The sequence below is a fragment of the Aquarana catesbeiana genome, linkage group LG02, assembly GCF_042186555.1.
Source record: "Aquarana catesbeiana isolate 2022-GZ linkage group LG02, ASM4218655v1, whole genome shotgun sequence".
Lineage (NCBI taxonomy): Eukaryota > Metazoa > Chordata > Amphibia > Anura > Ranidae > Aquarana > Aquarana catesbeiana.
In genome coordinates this window covers 535,712,499-535,725,833 of record NC_133325.1, presented here as the reverse complement: position 1 = coordinate 535,725,833, position 13,335 = coordinate 535,712,499, and the positions used below count along the sequence as shown (strand labels likewise).

The window sequence follows — 13,335 nt, the reverse complement described above, 5'->3', positions numbered from 1 at the left end:
CCACAACCATAAATGCTACAATTGGAGAGGAGTCAACAAGGCCTATGACGACAGGTATGGAGGTGGATCGCTGATGTTTTGGGGATGTGTGAGCTACAAAGGCACAGGATATTTGGTCAAAACTGTTGGCAAGATGAATGCAGTATGTTATCAAATACCAGAGGAACATTTGCATTCATCAGCCAGGAAGCTGCGTGAGGGACGTACTTCGACATTCCAACATGACAATGATCCAAAACACAAGGTTAAGTCGACCTGTCATTGGCTACAGCAGAATAAAGTGAAGGTTCTGGAGTGGCCATCTCAGTCTCCTGACCTCAATATCATTGAGCCACTCTGGGGAGATCTCAAACGTGCAGTTCATGCAAGACAGCCCAAGAATTTAGAGGAACCGGAGGCTTTTTTGAGAGGAATGGGCAGCCTTACCATCAGAGAAGATAAAGAGCCTCATCCACAAATGCCACAAAAGACTTCAAGCTGCCATTGATCTTAAAGGAGGCAATACACGATATTAAGAACCGGAGTATGTAAACTTTGGCTCTGTGGCTCTGTGTCTGAATGGACACAGGGAGCTGCAGCTAGGCTTGGGTGCCCCCATAGCAAGCTGCTTTCTGTGGGGGCACTCAACAGGAGGGAGGGGCCAGGAGCACTGAAGAGGGACCCGAGAAGAGGAGGGTGGTGGCTACTCTGTGCAAAACTACTACCTGTGTAAGTATAACACGTTTGTTATTTTTAACAAAAAAAAAACCTTTAGTATCACTTTAATTATAACTCACGGTATTTATATTATACAATATAAAGGGAGAAATCACAAGTCAGCATGTGTGTGTGTATATAATTTAAGATAAAAGGATTAGGAGGGCCCTATTTGAGAGTGTGAGAGGTTATAATCTAAAGGGGAGGGGCTATGATACAAGAAGGTGATAACTGAATGGGGATGAATTGATGGAGAAAGTAAAAGTTTAATCGTTAGGAAGGGGCGCAATAGGCTTCCCTGAATAAATGAGTTTTCAGGATCACCTAAAAAGGTATAAGAGACAAACAGATTGGCTTAGGGAGTTCAAAGGATGGTAGAGACACTGGAGAAGTCCTTGAGGTGAGCATAGGAGAAGAGCCACTGTTACGTCTGCACAGAAAGAGAAAGGGTTGGTAATGATTCACCCAATCCTGCAAGCCAATTCCCGTCTAAAGCCTTGGAAAGAAGAGAGGAAACCTACCAGTAAGATTGCAGTTGGATCGCAAGTAATGGTTTACTGGGATAAAATAATAAGTACCATACTAGCCCCAGGGGAATAAAGGCGAGGGAATTTATTGACAAGACCTCACTCAGATTGACTGCCACAGCTCTGTACACAGAATAAGCTCTGAAGGGAATCCACAGGCCAACATCTCATGGCATTGTCATGCACTTCAAGAAGACACATCCTGGCATGCCGCTGCAGGCCAGTCACAGATTATTAATAAGATCATTAATGATTCATAAAATACAGAGAAAACAGCAGTCGTTGGTTGAATAGAAAGATTTGACATCCAGCCTGAATCAGAAACTGTTGACAGACCACGGCCCCCAGTAGATAAGCGAAGGAGCAGAGCATGGTTTTAAACGCATTCTGCTACTTATTGCTTGGCAGCTTGAATTTTGGTGAGTGTGCATTTATACTTTACGGTGGTGGATTTTTATTGCTGCTTATAATTTGGCAGCCAGAAATGTTGATTAGTGATTCACTTTGGCTACTTTGAGAAGAACTATCTTTTATTTGATGTAGTGATTTCACATAGCAGAGGATATTATTTTGGACTACTTTATGTGTGTGTACATATATTACATATACACGTTTTTTACACTTTATGGACTTGAAATTTTAATTTACGTAGTGCTGCATGCTTTGTTTATCTGAAACTGTTGACTGAAGAAGAAAATCCTCAAGAAAATTAAACTGTTGAAAATGTCAGAGCCGAAAACCACATCCAACCTCCTAGAGGACATTAAAGTAGAACTATAGGTAAAACCCTTTCTTTTTAATAAATTTTGGATAGAGTAAGGGAGGGTTATAACCCCTTTCAGTGTTTTTTTTTTGTGCCATGTGTGTCCCTTTGGAGAGATTTCTCTTCACTTTCTGTCCCATAGCCAAACCAGGAAATGAGAGCGAACCCCTTGAGGCCCCCCTAGGTCACCAGAACTAGTGTCCCCTTCAAAAGATGTTACCCTCTATTACTTTTCTAGGGACAACCCAAAATTTGTGATCCATTTGTAGGTGACAGTATAGCCCAAAGCTCATATTTATGAAACACTAGTTACTTCAGAATGCATGGAGGTAAAAAAACTTGTGCCTTTACAAAAACGTTAAAGTAGAACTATAGGCAAAACTTTTTTCCTTTTTCATTTTGCATAGTGTAAGGGAGGGTTTTATTGCCATCTGTATCCCATTGGGGAGATTTCCTTTTTATTACCTGTTCCATAACTTAACCAGGAAATGAGAGGAAATCTCTGCAAATTAAGGGATTTCTGGGTCACCAGAACTCGTGTCCCCATTGAAAGATTTTCTCTCTTACAGGTCTGGGGACAACACAAAATGTAATGTAAAGTAATTTTCTTTTACTTTCAATGATAATGGTAAACAGGACAAATCAGGAGTGTGAATCTGCCTAACTGGGACACAGACAATACAACCTGACAGATGTTCTAATCCAACTCCACACTGTCCATAACTAAAAAAAAAAATAAAAAAATGTCTATAGTTCTAGTTTAACCACTTGCTGACAGATTACATACCTGTACGTTGGCAGACTTTTGCCGCGTACACAACGATCGGAAATTCGGCCAGCAAAAGACCGTTGAGAGCTTTTGGTCGGAAAATGCGACCATGTGTATGCTCCATCAGACTTTTGCTGGCAGAATTCCCGCCAGCAAAAGATTGAGAGCAGGTTCTCAATTTTTCGATCAGAAAAAGTTCCTATCCGAAAATGCGATCGTCTGCACAAATTCCGACGCGCAAAATTCCTATGCAAGCTCGGAAACAATTCCACGCATGCTCAGAAGCATTGAACTTAATTTTCTCGGCTCGTCGTAGTGTTTCACGTCACCACGTTCTTGACGGTCGAAATTTCAGAGAACTTTTGTGTGACCGCATGTATGCAAGGCAAGCTTGAGCAGAATTCTGTTGGAAAAACCATCCAAGTTTTTTCCGACGGAAAATCCGCTTGTGTGTATGGGGCATTTGAGTGGTTATCCTGAGATCATGCCTGCAGCTGCCAGGGTTGCAGTCAGCGGTTACGCTGATTGACCATGGAGCTGATCAGGTACCGGTATGGCTCCCAATCATCTCAGTCAGGGTTTTTCAACTGGGGTGCCGCAAAGAGTCCCCAGGGGAAAATTACACACAACCCAGTACTGACCGATCATTATAGATTTCCAATGTTAACTTAAGACCCCTTTCACACTGGGGCCTTGGCCGCGTTCATGGTAAAGTTTTACCGCTGTTTAAGCAGCGCTTTTTGTCCAATAGAGGGGCGCTTTTAACCCTGAAGAAGAGGTTAAAGACTCTTGTGTTGCAGCGCTTCAGAATCGCTTTTTAGGTGCTTTGGAAGCGCTGCCCATTCATTCCAATGGGCAGGGCGTTTTGGGAGCACTAAATACAGCGCTCCCAACCCACCCCAAAGATGCTGCTAAGATTGGAGGTTGGAGAGAATTTTGGTATAAATCACCATTGTTTACTGCACCATGAAGTTCCTCTTTTTCTTCTAAATTTTTCTTCTAAATCCCTTTGAAACTTATTGGAGGAGTATCAAGCAGAGTGACTGGAAGGCTGGAACATTATTAAACCATCTTGCTGTCCCAGATGAGAGAGAGAGGCTATTCTTTTTTGGAGTGGACCGGGTGGAACGTCACAGCTGGTACTGTGGATATCAGGCGAGTTTGACCCCTACAAATCTTGCTTTGAAAATATATAATGTTTGGGGGTTCTAAGTATTTTTTTTTTGCATAAAAATACAGATTTTTGCTTGTAGGAGAGAAGTGTCAGATTAGGCCTGGTCTTCAAGTGGTTAATGCTATGTTTAGCTTACTTACTAATTGTATGTCTATGTAATACAATAATAAAAAAGAAAAATGAAGTCTAGAGAAGGCAGCTAGCAATAGGTCTACATGAAAAAACCCACATGAAACCTATGCAATAATGTGCAGCGCCTCTATGCATTATATATATATATATAGATTATATATATATATATAATCTATATATATATATATATATATAGATTATATTATATATATATATATAGAATATATATATATATATATATATATATATCTATATATATATATATATATATATGAGAGAGAGAGAGAGAGACTGCACATTATGATTTGTTACTGTAATATAATATGCTGGCATTCTCTCTTCGAAATATTTTCTAAAATGTACAGTACGATACATACCTTATCTAGTTCATCCTCCAGCAAACATGCATCAAGATGAAGATCTTGAAAGTGTTTCTCTTTTACAGTTTTAATGACTTGATACATTTCCGCATAATCTACTGTGGTCAAGTGAGAGAAGTTGATATGTGGTGGAATAAGATCATAGCTCAGAACATGAGAATTTAAATATCCAATAATTTTTTCAGCATTTCTGCAAGAGAAAACAAATCAGTGAAGCAAAACAAAATTGTACCTTTGTATATAATATGTAATTGGTGTGCAGAGCCAAAGGTATATTAACTGGCATTGCAGAGAGAAACAAATAGAATTACTACGCATTTCTTTAGTGACCTGTGATACTACATTTATACATATAATTATCTACATATATTGTATTAGTTGTGTGTGTGTTTCCTCATAGAACGTCAGAATCTACTTTGAGTTCCACTGCTTTTTATATGTTCTACTGTATTTAGTCCTATCGGATAAGCATTATAAATTTTAAATCGTAGCTCTGTAACAAACGTCAAATAGAAAGACAAAAGGTCCTATAAGCCGCACATCTCTGCAAAACCCTGTAAATAGGTGTATGACAGCCTCATCCCGGGCTTAGTCATGGGGATAGCAACATATAAGTGTGGTTGAACCATCAATCAATCTAAGTAAACAGTCAGATGGACTCAAAGGTGGAGCTCACCTCTCACCACATCCCAGAAACAATCAACGAAAAAATATATATAACCCAAATAGGAGGCGACCCCAGGGATTTTGTGGTTGGGAAGGAGATGAAAAGTATAAATAGGTATAAGGGTGAAAGATAACAGAGTATATAAAAAATATAACTTTATTCAAAATTACACATGAATATAAAGGATTTAAAAACAATCAGATAAACAGAAACTGCAAATGATCCTAAACATACAGGTTCTACTTCTGAAGAACTCATACGTGAATGATACATATGGAAAAATCCAACATGTTTCGGAATATTTGAAATGTGAATTCCTTCTTCAGGGGATTTCCTGTGCAGTTATATAATGTAATCTGCAAGTGTATGAAAAATAGAGACATACTAAAAAACAGAGTACAAAAATACTAGGCATCTGTAGTTTAGTGGGCATACATAAGTTAGTTGGGGGGCTTGGAAAAAATGGGAGAAAGAAATATAATCAATAGTAATGACACGCCAATAAAAAGAAAAACTTACTGGTTACACCGTTTATAGTTGTTTGTGAGGATCAAATAAGATGCAATGTTAGAAAGTGATGCTTGCAGTTCTGATCTCCCAAATTTGTGAGGCAGTGGAGGAGAAAGAGTAATGCCCCGTACACACGGTCGGATTTTCCGATGGACATTTTCCATTGGATTTTCTGACACAAAGTTTGAGAGCAGGCTATAAAATTTTCCGACAACAAAATCCGATCGTGTCAATTCCGACCGTGTGTGGCCTGTTCCGACGCACAAAGTGCCACGCATGCTCAGAAGAAATTCCGACACGGAACAGCTCGGTCTGGTAAAATTAGCGTTCGCAATGTATACTGCACTTTCGTCACGCTGCAATGTTAAAAATGGTTTAATACAGCGCACTCTCTTCTTCTTTATAATGTGAGAAGAATTAAGTAGTTTTGCTGCTCATATTCACACACACTTCTCACAAACTTATTTCTTTTTTTTTATTGGGATTACCTGAATATATTGTTATTTGTCACATCTGACATAAATAATTTTTTTTAATTTTTTTTTTATTTAAACCCATTTTTATTTTAGATTTTATGTTTGTATTTTTTCAAAGGCTGATCTTTGTTTAATGTTATTTTTAGTTTTACTCCAGAATATTTTTGTGTGTGTTTTGTGTGTCAAGTTACCACAACACCATTGATATCTTTTATTATTAAAGCTCAAGGAGATTGTTTGGTGTTGGTGTCCCTTGTTAATTTCACATTGTATATTTGAAATGTACCTGAATCTTCACAAACAAACTGTCCTTTTTGAAGTAAAACACACATAGGCAAGTATAATTCAAACCAAAATTCCTTTATTAAGGGCTCAGAACCAAACAAAGAGGGAGGCAAGGCTGGATAAACAGCAGAAATTAGCGAAGCCTTTGACCCCCACGGCAGACATCAATTCTTGAACATCAAAATTGGTGGCCTAAGGAGTCCATATGTAAGGAAGTGCAATCTGGTCCAGAAGTCCCAGAGATCCGGAAAGCAGCAGATGACATCTGTGTCCCCAGGCTGTGGTACCACAAGAGGCTGCATCTTTTGGCAGACCAGACTGGATCCAGGGTCATCACTCTCTGGTCTTCCTTCCACGCTTCCTTCCACGCTGTGGCTCTGCTGTTGGGGATGTGGCAGGAGGAGGAGTAGGACCTGGAGGAGGAGGAGGACTAGTAGGACCTGGAGGAGAAGGAGGAGGAGGACCTGCAGGAGGAGGAGGAGGACCATGTGTGAGTTCACAAAGGTGTGTATCAGATGTTATTTGGTCCCTCAACCCCTTATTGAGAGCCTCCAACATTAAGGACTCACACATGAGTTGTTGTCCCTCCTCCATCCTCTGCATTTTATAGGCAATGATGGCAGCGAAGTCATCCTCCACGGTGTGTGGTGCTCCCAGGGCCTCTGTAGCCTTCCAAAAGAGGCCTATGGCAGCCTCCTCTAGGGCACTCCTCCTCCTGCCACTTTCTCTTTCCATGTGTAGGGGAGGGACCTGCAGATCAGGCAGCCTGCTCGGCCCAGCCACCTCCTGGCTGAGACTTCCCTGTGTATGAAAAAGGGACATGGTTTTAGTTTTTGCATCATCAATCACAATCATAAATTAGTACTCCAAACTAACATCTAGTTAACATCATTGATTGGACAAGCAGAAATATTTAGAGGAATGCTATACCTGGCTCAATCTGGGCTAATCCACATGTTGCTGCCTGGAAGGCCCAGGTTGGGCGTCAGAAGCCTCAGCTGGAGGGGAAGGAAGCGTGGAAGGAAGACTGGAGAGTGATGACCCGGGTTCAGTCTGGCCTGCCAGAAAATGCAGCCTGTCATAGTACCACATCCTGGGGACATAGATGTCATCTGCTGCTCCAGGTCTCTGCGAATCCTGGACTTTCTGGCGCTCCCTTACATATGTGCTCCTCAGGCCACCAATTAGGATCTTCAAATATGTGATGTTTGCCGTGGGGATCACCTGCTTCACAATTTCCAAAAATTGATCCAGCGCTACCTTCCTCTTTGTTTGGTTCCTATAATGTGGGTGGTTGATCTCCCACAGACAAGGCAGCTCCCTGAACATGTCAATGAAGATTGCCATGAAGTCAGTATCTTGAAAGATATCCATTTTCACTGCAAGACACAACACAAGACAAACCCTAATGTCAGGCCAAACTCTCCTAATCTTGTTACAATATAGGCCTCAATGTAGAAGCAGTATAGGCACAAGTATGTCTCTTACCTTCGTTCTTACGATCGGCGCCTCCAATGCTCCTTCCTCTCTCACAGATCGTACGTAATGCGCACGTGTGGTGCGCTTTATACACACTGCGCATGCGTGTAACTCCGCCCGCCCCTGACGTTCTTTCTAGTCTATTCCCCGCCCCTTTTCATTCTGCGCAGTGGGGGAAGAGCACATGGCGGATACACAGCAGGTGTGTGCTAATTACAGGAACGAGGAGGAGGAGGAAAGCCCGGATCCGGACACGTCCCGATCCAGAAGGAGAAGATTTAAGGCCACAAATATGTCCTTTGGGGAGATGTTGGAGATGGTCGACATCCTGAAGAAGGCCGACTATGATGGAAAGTATGGGCCTTACCCCAACCCCAATATCAGAAAGGCCAAGATCATTGCGAAAGTGGTCAAAAGTCTGCACCGGAATTTCGGGGTACGACGATCGAAAGATCAGCTCAGGAAGCGGTGGTCGGACCTGAAATTAAGAGAGTCCGAGCAGTACTGAAAGATCCGGAGAGTGCTGCAAAAAAGTAAGTAGTTGTGCTGTGTTCCTATTCTTTTTGTCTTTATTACGTTCGTGCTGCTCCATATGCTTTTCTTAATTGTTGTACAGTTTAAAATGGCAACTTTAATGTTCATGGGCCCATTATTCGTTCGTATCAAACATTTTTCTTTCGGCCTCTAAAACACCATTTTTTAGGCCATATGCATTTTCCTACATTTTTTAGGGCCTACTTGTATGAAAAATATTTGGTTGTGTAGATGGGTTTGTTACTAGAATGAAATGCAAACTAAATTCTGTGTAAGGAGAGGACACTCAGCAGCTGTTTTCACATCTGGACGCTGGAGCACTAGTGTGGGACACCAGAACACCCTTTTTATTAGGGGGCCCACACAGGTGCTCCAGTGTATACTATAGGGGGGTCTCCATCTGTGAAGCTTGTACAAGACAGTTAAAGTATTGAAGCTTGACAAAGGACAATAAAAATGCTACATCTTGGAACTCTGCCCAAATAGACAATTGTACCCTACTTCCAAGCAATGTTTCCTATTTATAGTTCTGCCATCAAATATCTGTGTGCTAATTATACCATTTTTGTTTTACATAGGGGAGAAAAGACTCGGAGGACACCCCTCATCCGAGGAGACCAGAGACCCCCCTCCTCTGGAAGAAGGGGAAATACCCCCAACCCAAGCTGAGCAGGAGGAGGAAAAAGATGTGGTGGAAATCGGCACCACAACAGGTGAGTGTCTGCGACCACAGACTCAGGTAAGAGATGGATGCCGGCAGATTTTTGATACCTGTTTTTGTTTGGTTTCTCTCTTTTTAGGTGATCGTGATGTTGTGGATCGAGATCCTTTCACATCAGAAAGTGCCCAGATCCTGATCGGGGAGATCATGGGGTGTAATTTAGAATTGGAAAACCTCAAGAAAAAAATCAATGATGTTATTCAAAAAAATAACATCATTGGTGTTTTGGGGCGAATTTAAAACCCCACAAAATCACTTTGTTTTTTAGTGTGCTACAATCTTCAAAATTTTTTTGCGATGTTTCGAAAAGCCAAATTTGTGTGCCAACATGTGCTATCAATAATAAAGTAGCGGTGAGGAAGGGGTTGCTCCCACAAAACACGTCCCTTGATCCCCCGTGATGGCAGCTAGCACATGTTGACATTCGTAAATTGGTGTGCATCTTCCAAATTTGGCTTTTCAAGGGGTGACTTCACCCCATCTGAACGCAATATCAAACACAGTTCCAAAATACTCATGTCTGATATTGCCTTCAAGTTTTACCATATGTGAACTTTGTAAGTTCAAGATTTTTGTCTTTCTTGTTGGTTTTACACAGGCCTGTTTTATCGTAAATGGACATTTCTATTTTTGATAATGCCACCCCAAAAATTGTTATACAACAAACATGTTGGTTTGTTTTAAAAACCTTTTCTAAATGCACATGTGATTGTGCAGGTATTAAAAAGTTTGTTAATCAAGAATGTGTGGATTATTGTCTCAACACTACAACACTTTTGTGGTGATGTAATTGCTGTTTTCTGTGAAAATGGGGGTTATTTCCTAAGGGTAAATCCTCTTTGCACTACAAGTGCAGTTTCAGTGCAGTTTCAAGTGCACTGGTAGTGCAAAGTGTCTACGCCTTTAGTAAATAACACCCAACAGTGCTTTGTATAAAAGGTTACACAATCATGCCATTTTCAGGACTCCCCACATTGCTGTCAGGGTCAGCTAAAACAAACACAAGCAGTAAATGTCACCAAAGATTAGCTTTTTTTTTTTAATTTGATAAATGCTTCACAAATTGTCTGGCATATTGATGGCCCCCCTACCCGCAAAGAACTCAAGGTATCTTAACCGGACATCACGGGCACTCAGGGAGGGCAAGCCAGGACGGCCACTTTCAAGCGCCGTCAGGGTTGTATCATGTAGAATTCCGGCCTCAGGCCCAACTGAGCCAGCATAGTTGGCAGAATGTTGGCGTAAAAAGTTATGTAGAACACAGCACGCCAGGATTATATGATTAAGTTCATACTCTGCCATATGGATGGGTGTCAGAAATAGGCGGAACCGGCTGGCCATGATTCCAAATGTGTTCTCCACCACTCTTCTGGCTCTGGCCAGCCGGTAATTAAAAACCCTCTGTTCCGGGGTGAGGGTCCTCATCGGGAATGGTCCCCCAGCGCAAATGCTTCATCTGCAACAAAGACGAATGGGAGTCCTTCCACATTGTCCTCTGGAGGTGGCAAGTCCAAGCTGCCATTCTGGAGACGCCTGTAGAACTCCGTCTGGGCGATGACTCCACCATCGGACATCCGGCCATTCTTCCCCACGTCCACATACAAGAAGTCGTAATTAGCCGACACCCCCGCCAACATCACAATACTATTGAACCCCTTATAGTTGAAATAGTACGACCCCAAGTTGGGTGGTGGGATGATGTGGACGTGTTTCCCATCAATTGCCCCTCCGCAGTTAGGAAAGTCCCACCGCTGGGCAAAGTGGGAGGCCACAGTCTGCCATTCCTGTGGCATGGAAGGAAACTGTTGAGGAAAACAAAAAAAAATTAGTATTTTTGCGCATAAACATGGCAAGCAGATTAGACACAAACATTCTTGGCCAACCTCCAGATAGCATTTATTAAGGGGAATTTAACAACACCAAAGTATAAGGTACACCTATCATTATCCCCCCCCCCTCTCATGGGCCATCTCTAACATTATAGGGGGGGATCTGGGACAGGTAACCCTCTCCACTTCATTGAGAGATGAATGCCTAAATACAGGGTATTACTTGGAACAGCCCCTCCTTAGTTACACTATTGGCAGCCCACTGGACCGGTAAGAAGTGTCATAATACAAAGATATAAATACACACTGTACACATTTGAGGACATTTGGACATTCTGCTATTACCTGTCAAGATAATAATAGGATACAAAAACTTTAAACAGTACCATTTGAAAGTATACAGGCAGGCCCGTGCACTACATGCTTTGGGGAATTCATCCATACATCTGAGCACAAAAGACATGGGTATAGTGTGTATGGGTTTGGCAAAGTCAGCAGATAGATGATTGAGGATAGATAGAGAATTGGGATCAGCTGACTTAGCAGTTGGGGGGAGGGAGGGTTACTAAAAATGATTTGGGGACACCACAAAAAAAAAGCCTCTGTCACTCTGCCTGAATTTAAAGCACAAATCACATTTCAAAACATTTTGGGGGGTGTTTGGGGTAAAGCACTACTATGGAGCTGACAAAATACATTGTTAAGTGACTACATGAGGTGAATATAGGGCAGGAGAGCATGCTGGGGAGGTTATTGAAGGCCAATCTGTATGAAGGACAAAAAAAATCATTACATAAAAATCCAGAATGCATGAGGACAAAGGGGACATTCACAGCATATTACAATCATGGTAATTAGGGAATGAGGAAAGAAATACAATATATTATCAAACATTAAATACAATAAAATGTGATATTAAAGGATAAAAATCTTACCTTCATATACTCCTTCTGCAGGACCTGGATGATGGCAGAACAGGTCTCTGGGATAATGATCCCCAGAGCCTGGGGGGAAATGCCTGTCAAGAACTTGAGCTCCTGCAGGCTTCTCCCTGTCGCCAAGTACCACAGGGTAAAGACGAGCCTCTGCTCCGGAGTAATAGCTTGCCTCATGCAGGTATCCTGCCTGCTGATATAGGGGGTCAGCAAAGCCAGCAGAAGGTGAAATACGGGGTCCGTCATCCTGAGAAAGTTCCTGAAATCATCAATTATATTCTCACGGATCTCACGGAGCAAAGGCATATGAGAGAACTGGTCACGCTGAAGCAACCAATTCTTGGTCCATGAACTCCTCCCCACCCTGTTCATGGACTGGACTTGTGTCAAGGTCAGGACCCCAACACCAAGCCCCCGCACAGCACGAACTCTACAAGGAGTACGTATACGCAACATGGCTAGAAAACGGTCGGCTGCTCAGAACGAAGTAACAGAACGCACTGAAGAACAGCAAGGCCTGTGAAGAGCTACCTGAAAAACAGTAACGACCGAACAAGAAAACAATGACTATAAGTCATGCGGAACTTGCTTGCACGCACTGAAGAGCAGATACAAACCCACAAGCACAAACTGAACCGCAGAAAACGATCTGAAAGCCACGAGTCTGAAAAAGCACGAATCGTCTCTCACCAAACTTTTACTAACACGAGATTAGCAAAAGGAGCCCAAAGGGTGCCGCGCTTGGTTCTGAACTGGCCGTTTCTAGTCTTGTCATACGTGGTTGACGTCACCGTGTTGTTGGCGATCGGAAATTCCAACAACTTTGTGCGACCGCGTGTACGCAAAACAAGTTTGAGCCAACATCCGTCGGAAAAAATCCTAGGATTTTGTTGTCGGAATTTCCGAACAAAGTCCGACCGTGTGTACGGGGCATTAGAGTAGATTGGAATCTCAGTCCATTATTTTGTGGTGTTGTCCCATGTCAGTTGCATGGGTAACAGCATTTAAGACAGGCAGGGTCATGGAATGCACCCGGCTTATGCAGTCCACGAGGAATGGTTGAATGGATACAAATGCCAAGTCCTATGATGTAAAGATAATGTGGCATATGATATGGGCATATTCCCATATCCATCTATATATGCTTTTTCACTTTACAGATTTTTCCCTCTTTCTAGAGGCATACTTATTTAAGTTCATTCAGCTCCCATAATTTCTACATATGTCATGCTATATATATAGATTAACGTGCCAGATTATATAATAGTATAGTATACCTCACTATACATTATCTTTACATCATAGGACTTGGCATTTGTATCCATTCAGCCGTTCCTCGTGGACCGCATAAGCCGGGTGCATTCCATGACACTGCCTGTCTTAAATGCTGTTACCCATGCAACTGACATGGGACAACACCACAAAATAATAGACTGAGATTCCAATCTACTCTAACTC

The 13,335-nt window shown here is 42.0% G+C and overlaps 1 protein-coding gene across 4 annotated transcripts in view; it reads right to left on the bottom strand.

The window, feature by feature from the left end:
• The window catches only part of SLC6A17 (solute carrier family 6 member 17), a 1,431,819-nt gene that overhangs the window by 735,412 nt on the left and 683,072 nt on the right, over positions 1-13,335 (bottom strand). For all 4 annotated transcript variants that reach the window (XM_073615860.1, XM_073615859.1, XM_073615858.1 and 1 more), the window contains one exon: positions 4,439-4,631. In XM_073615860.1, coding sequence (XP_073471961.1) covers positions 4,439-4,631 — 193 coding nt within the window. The remainder of the gene's footprint in view (positions 1-4,438; positions 4,632-13,335) is intronic.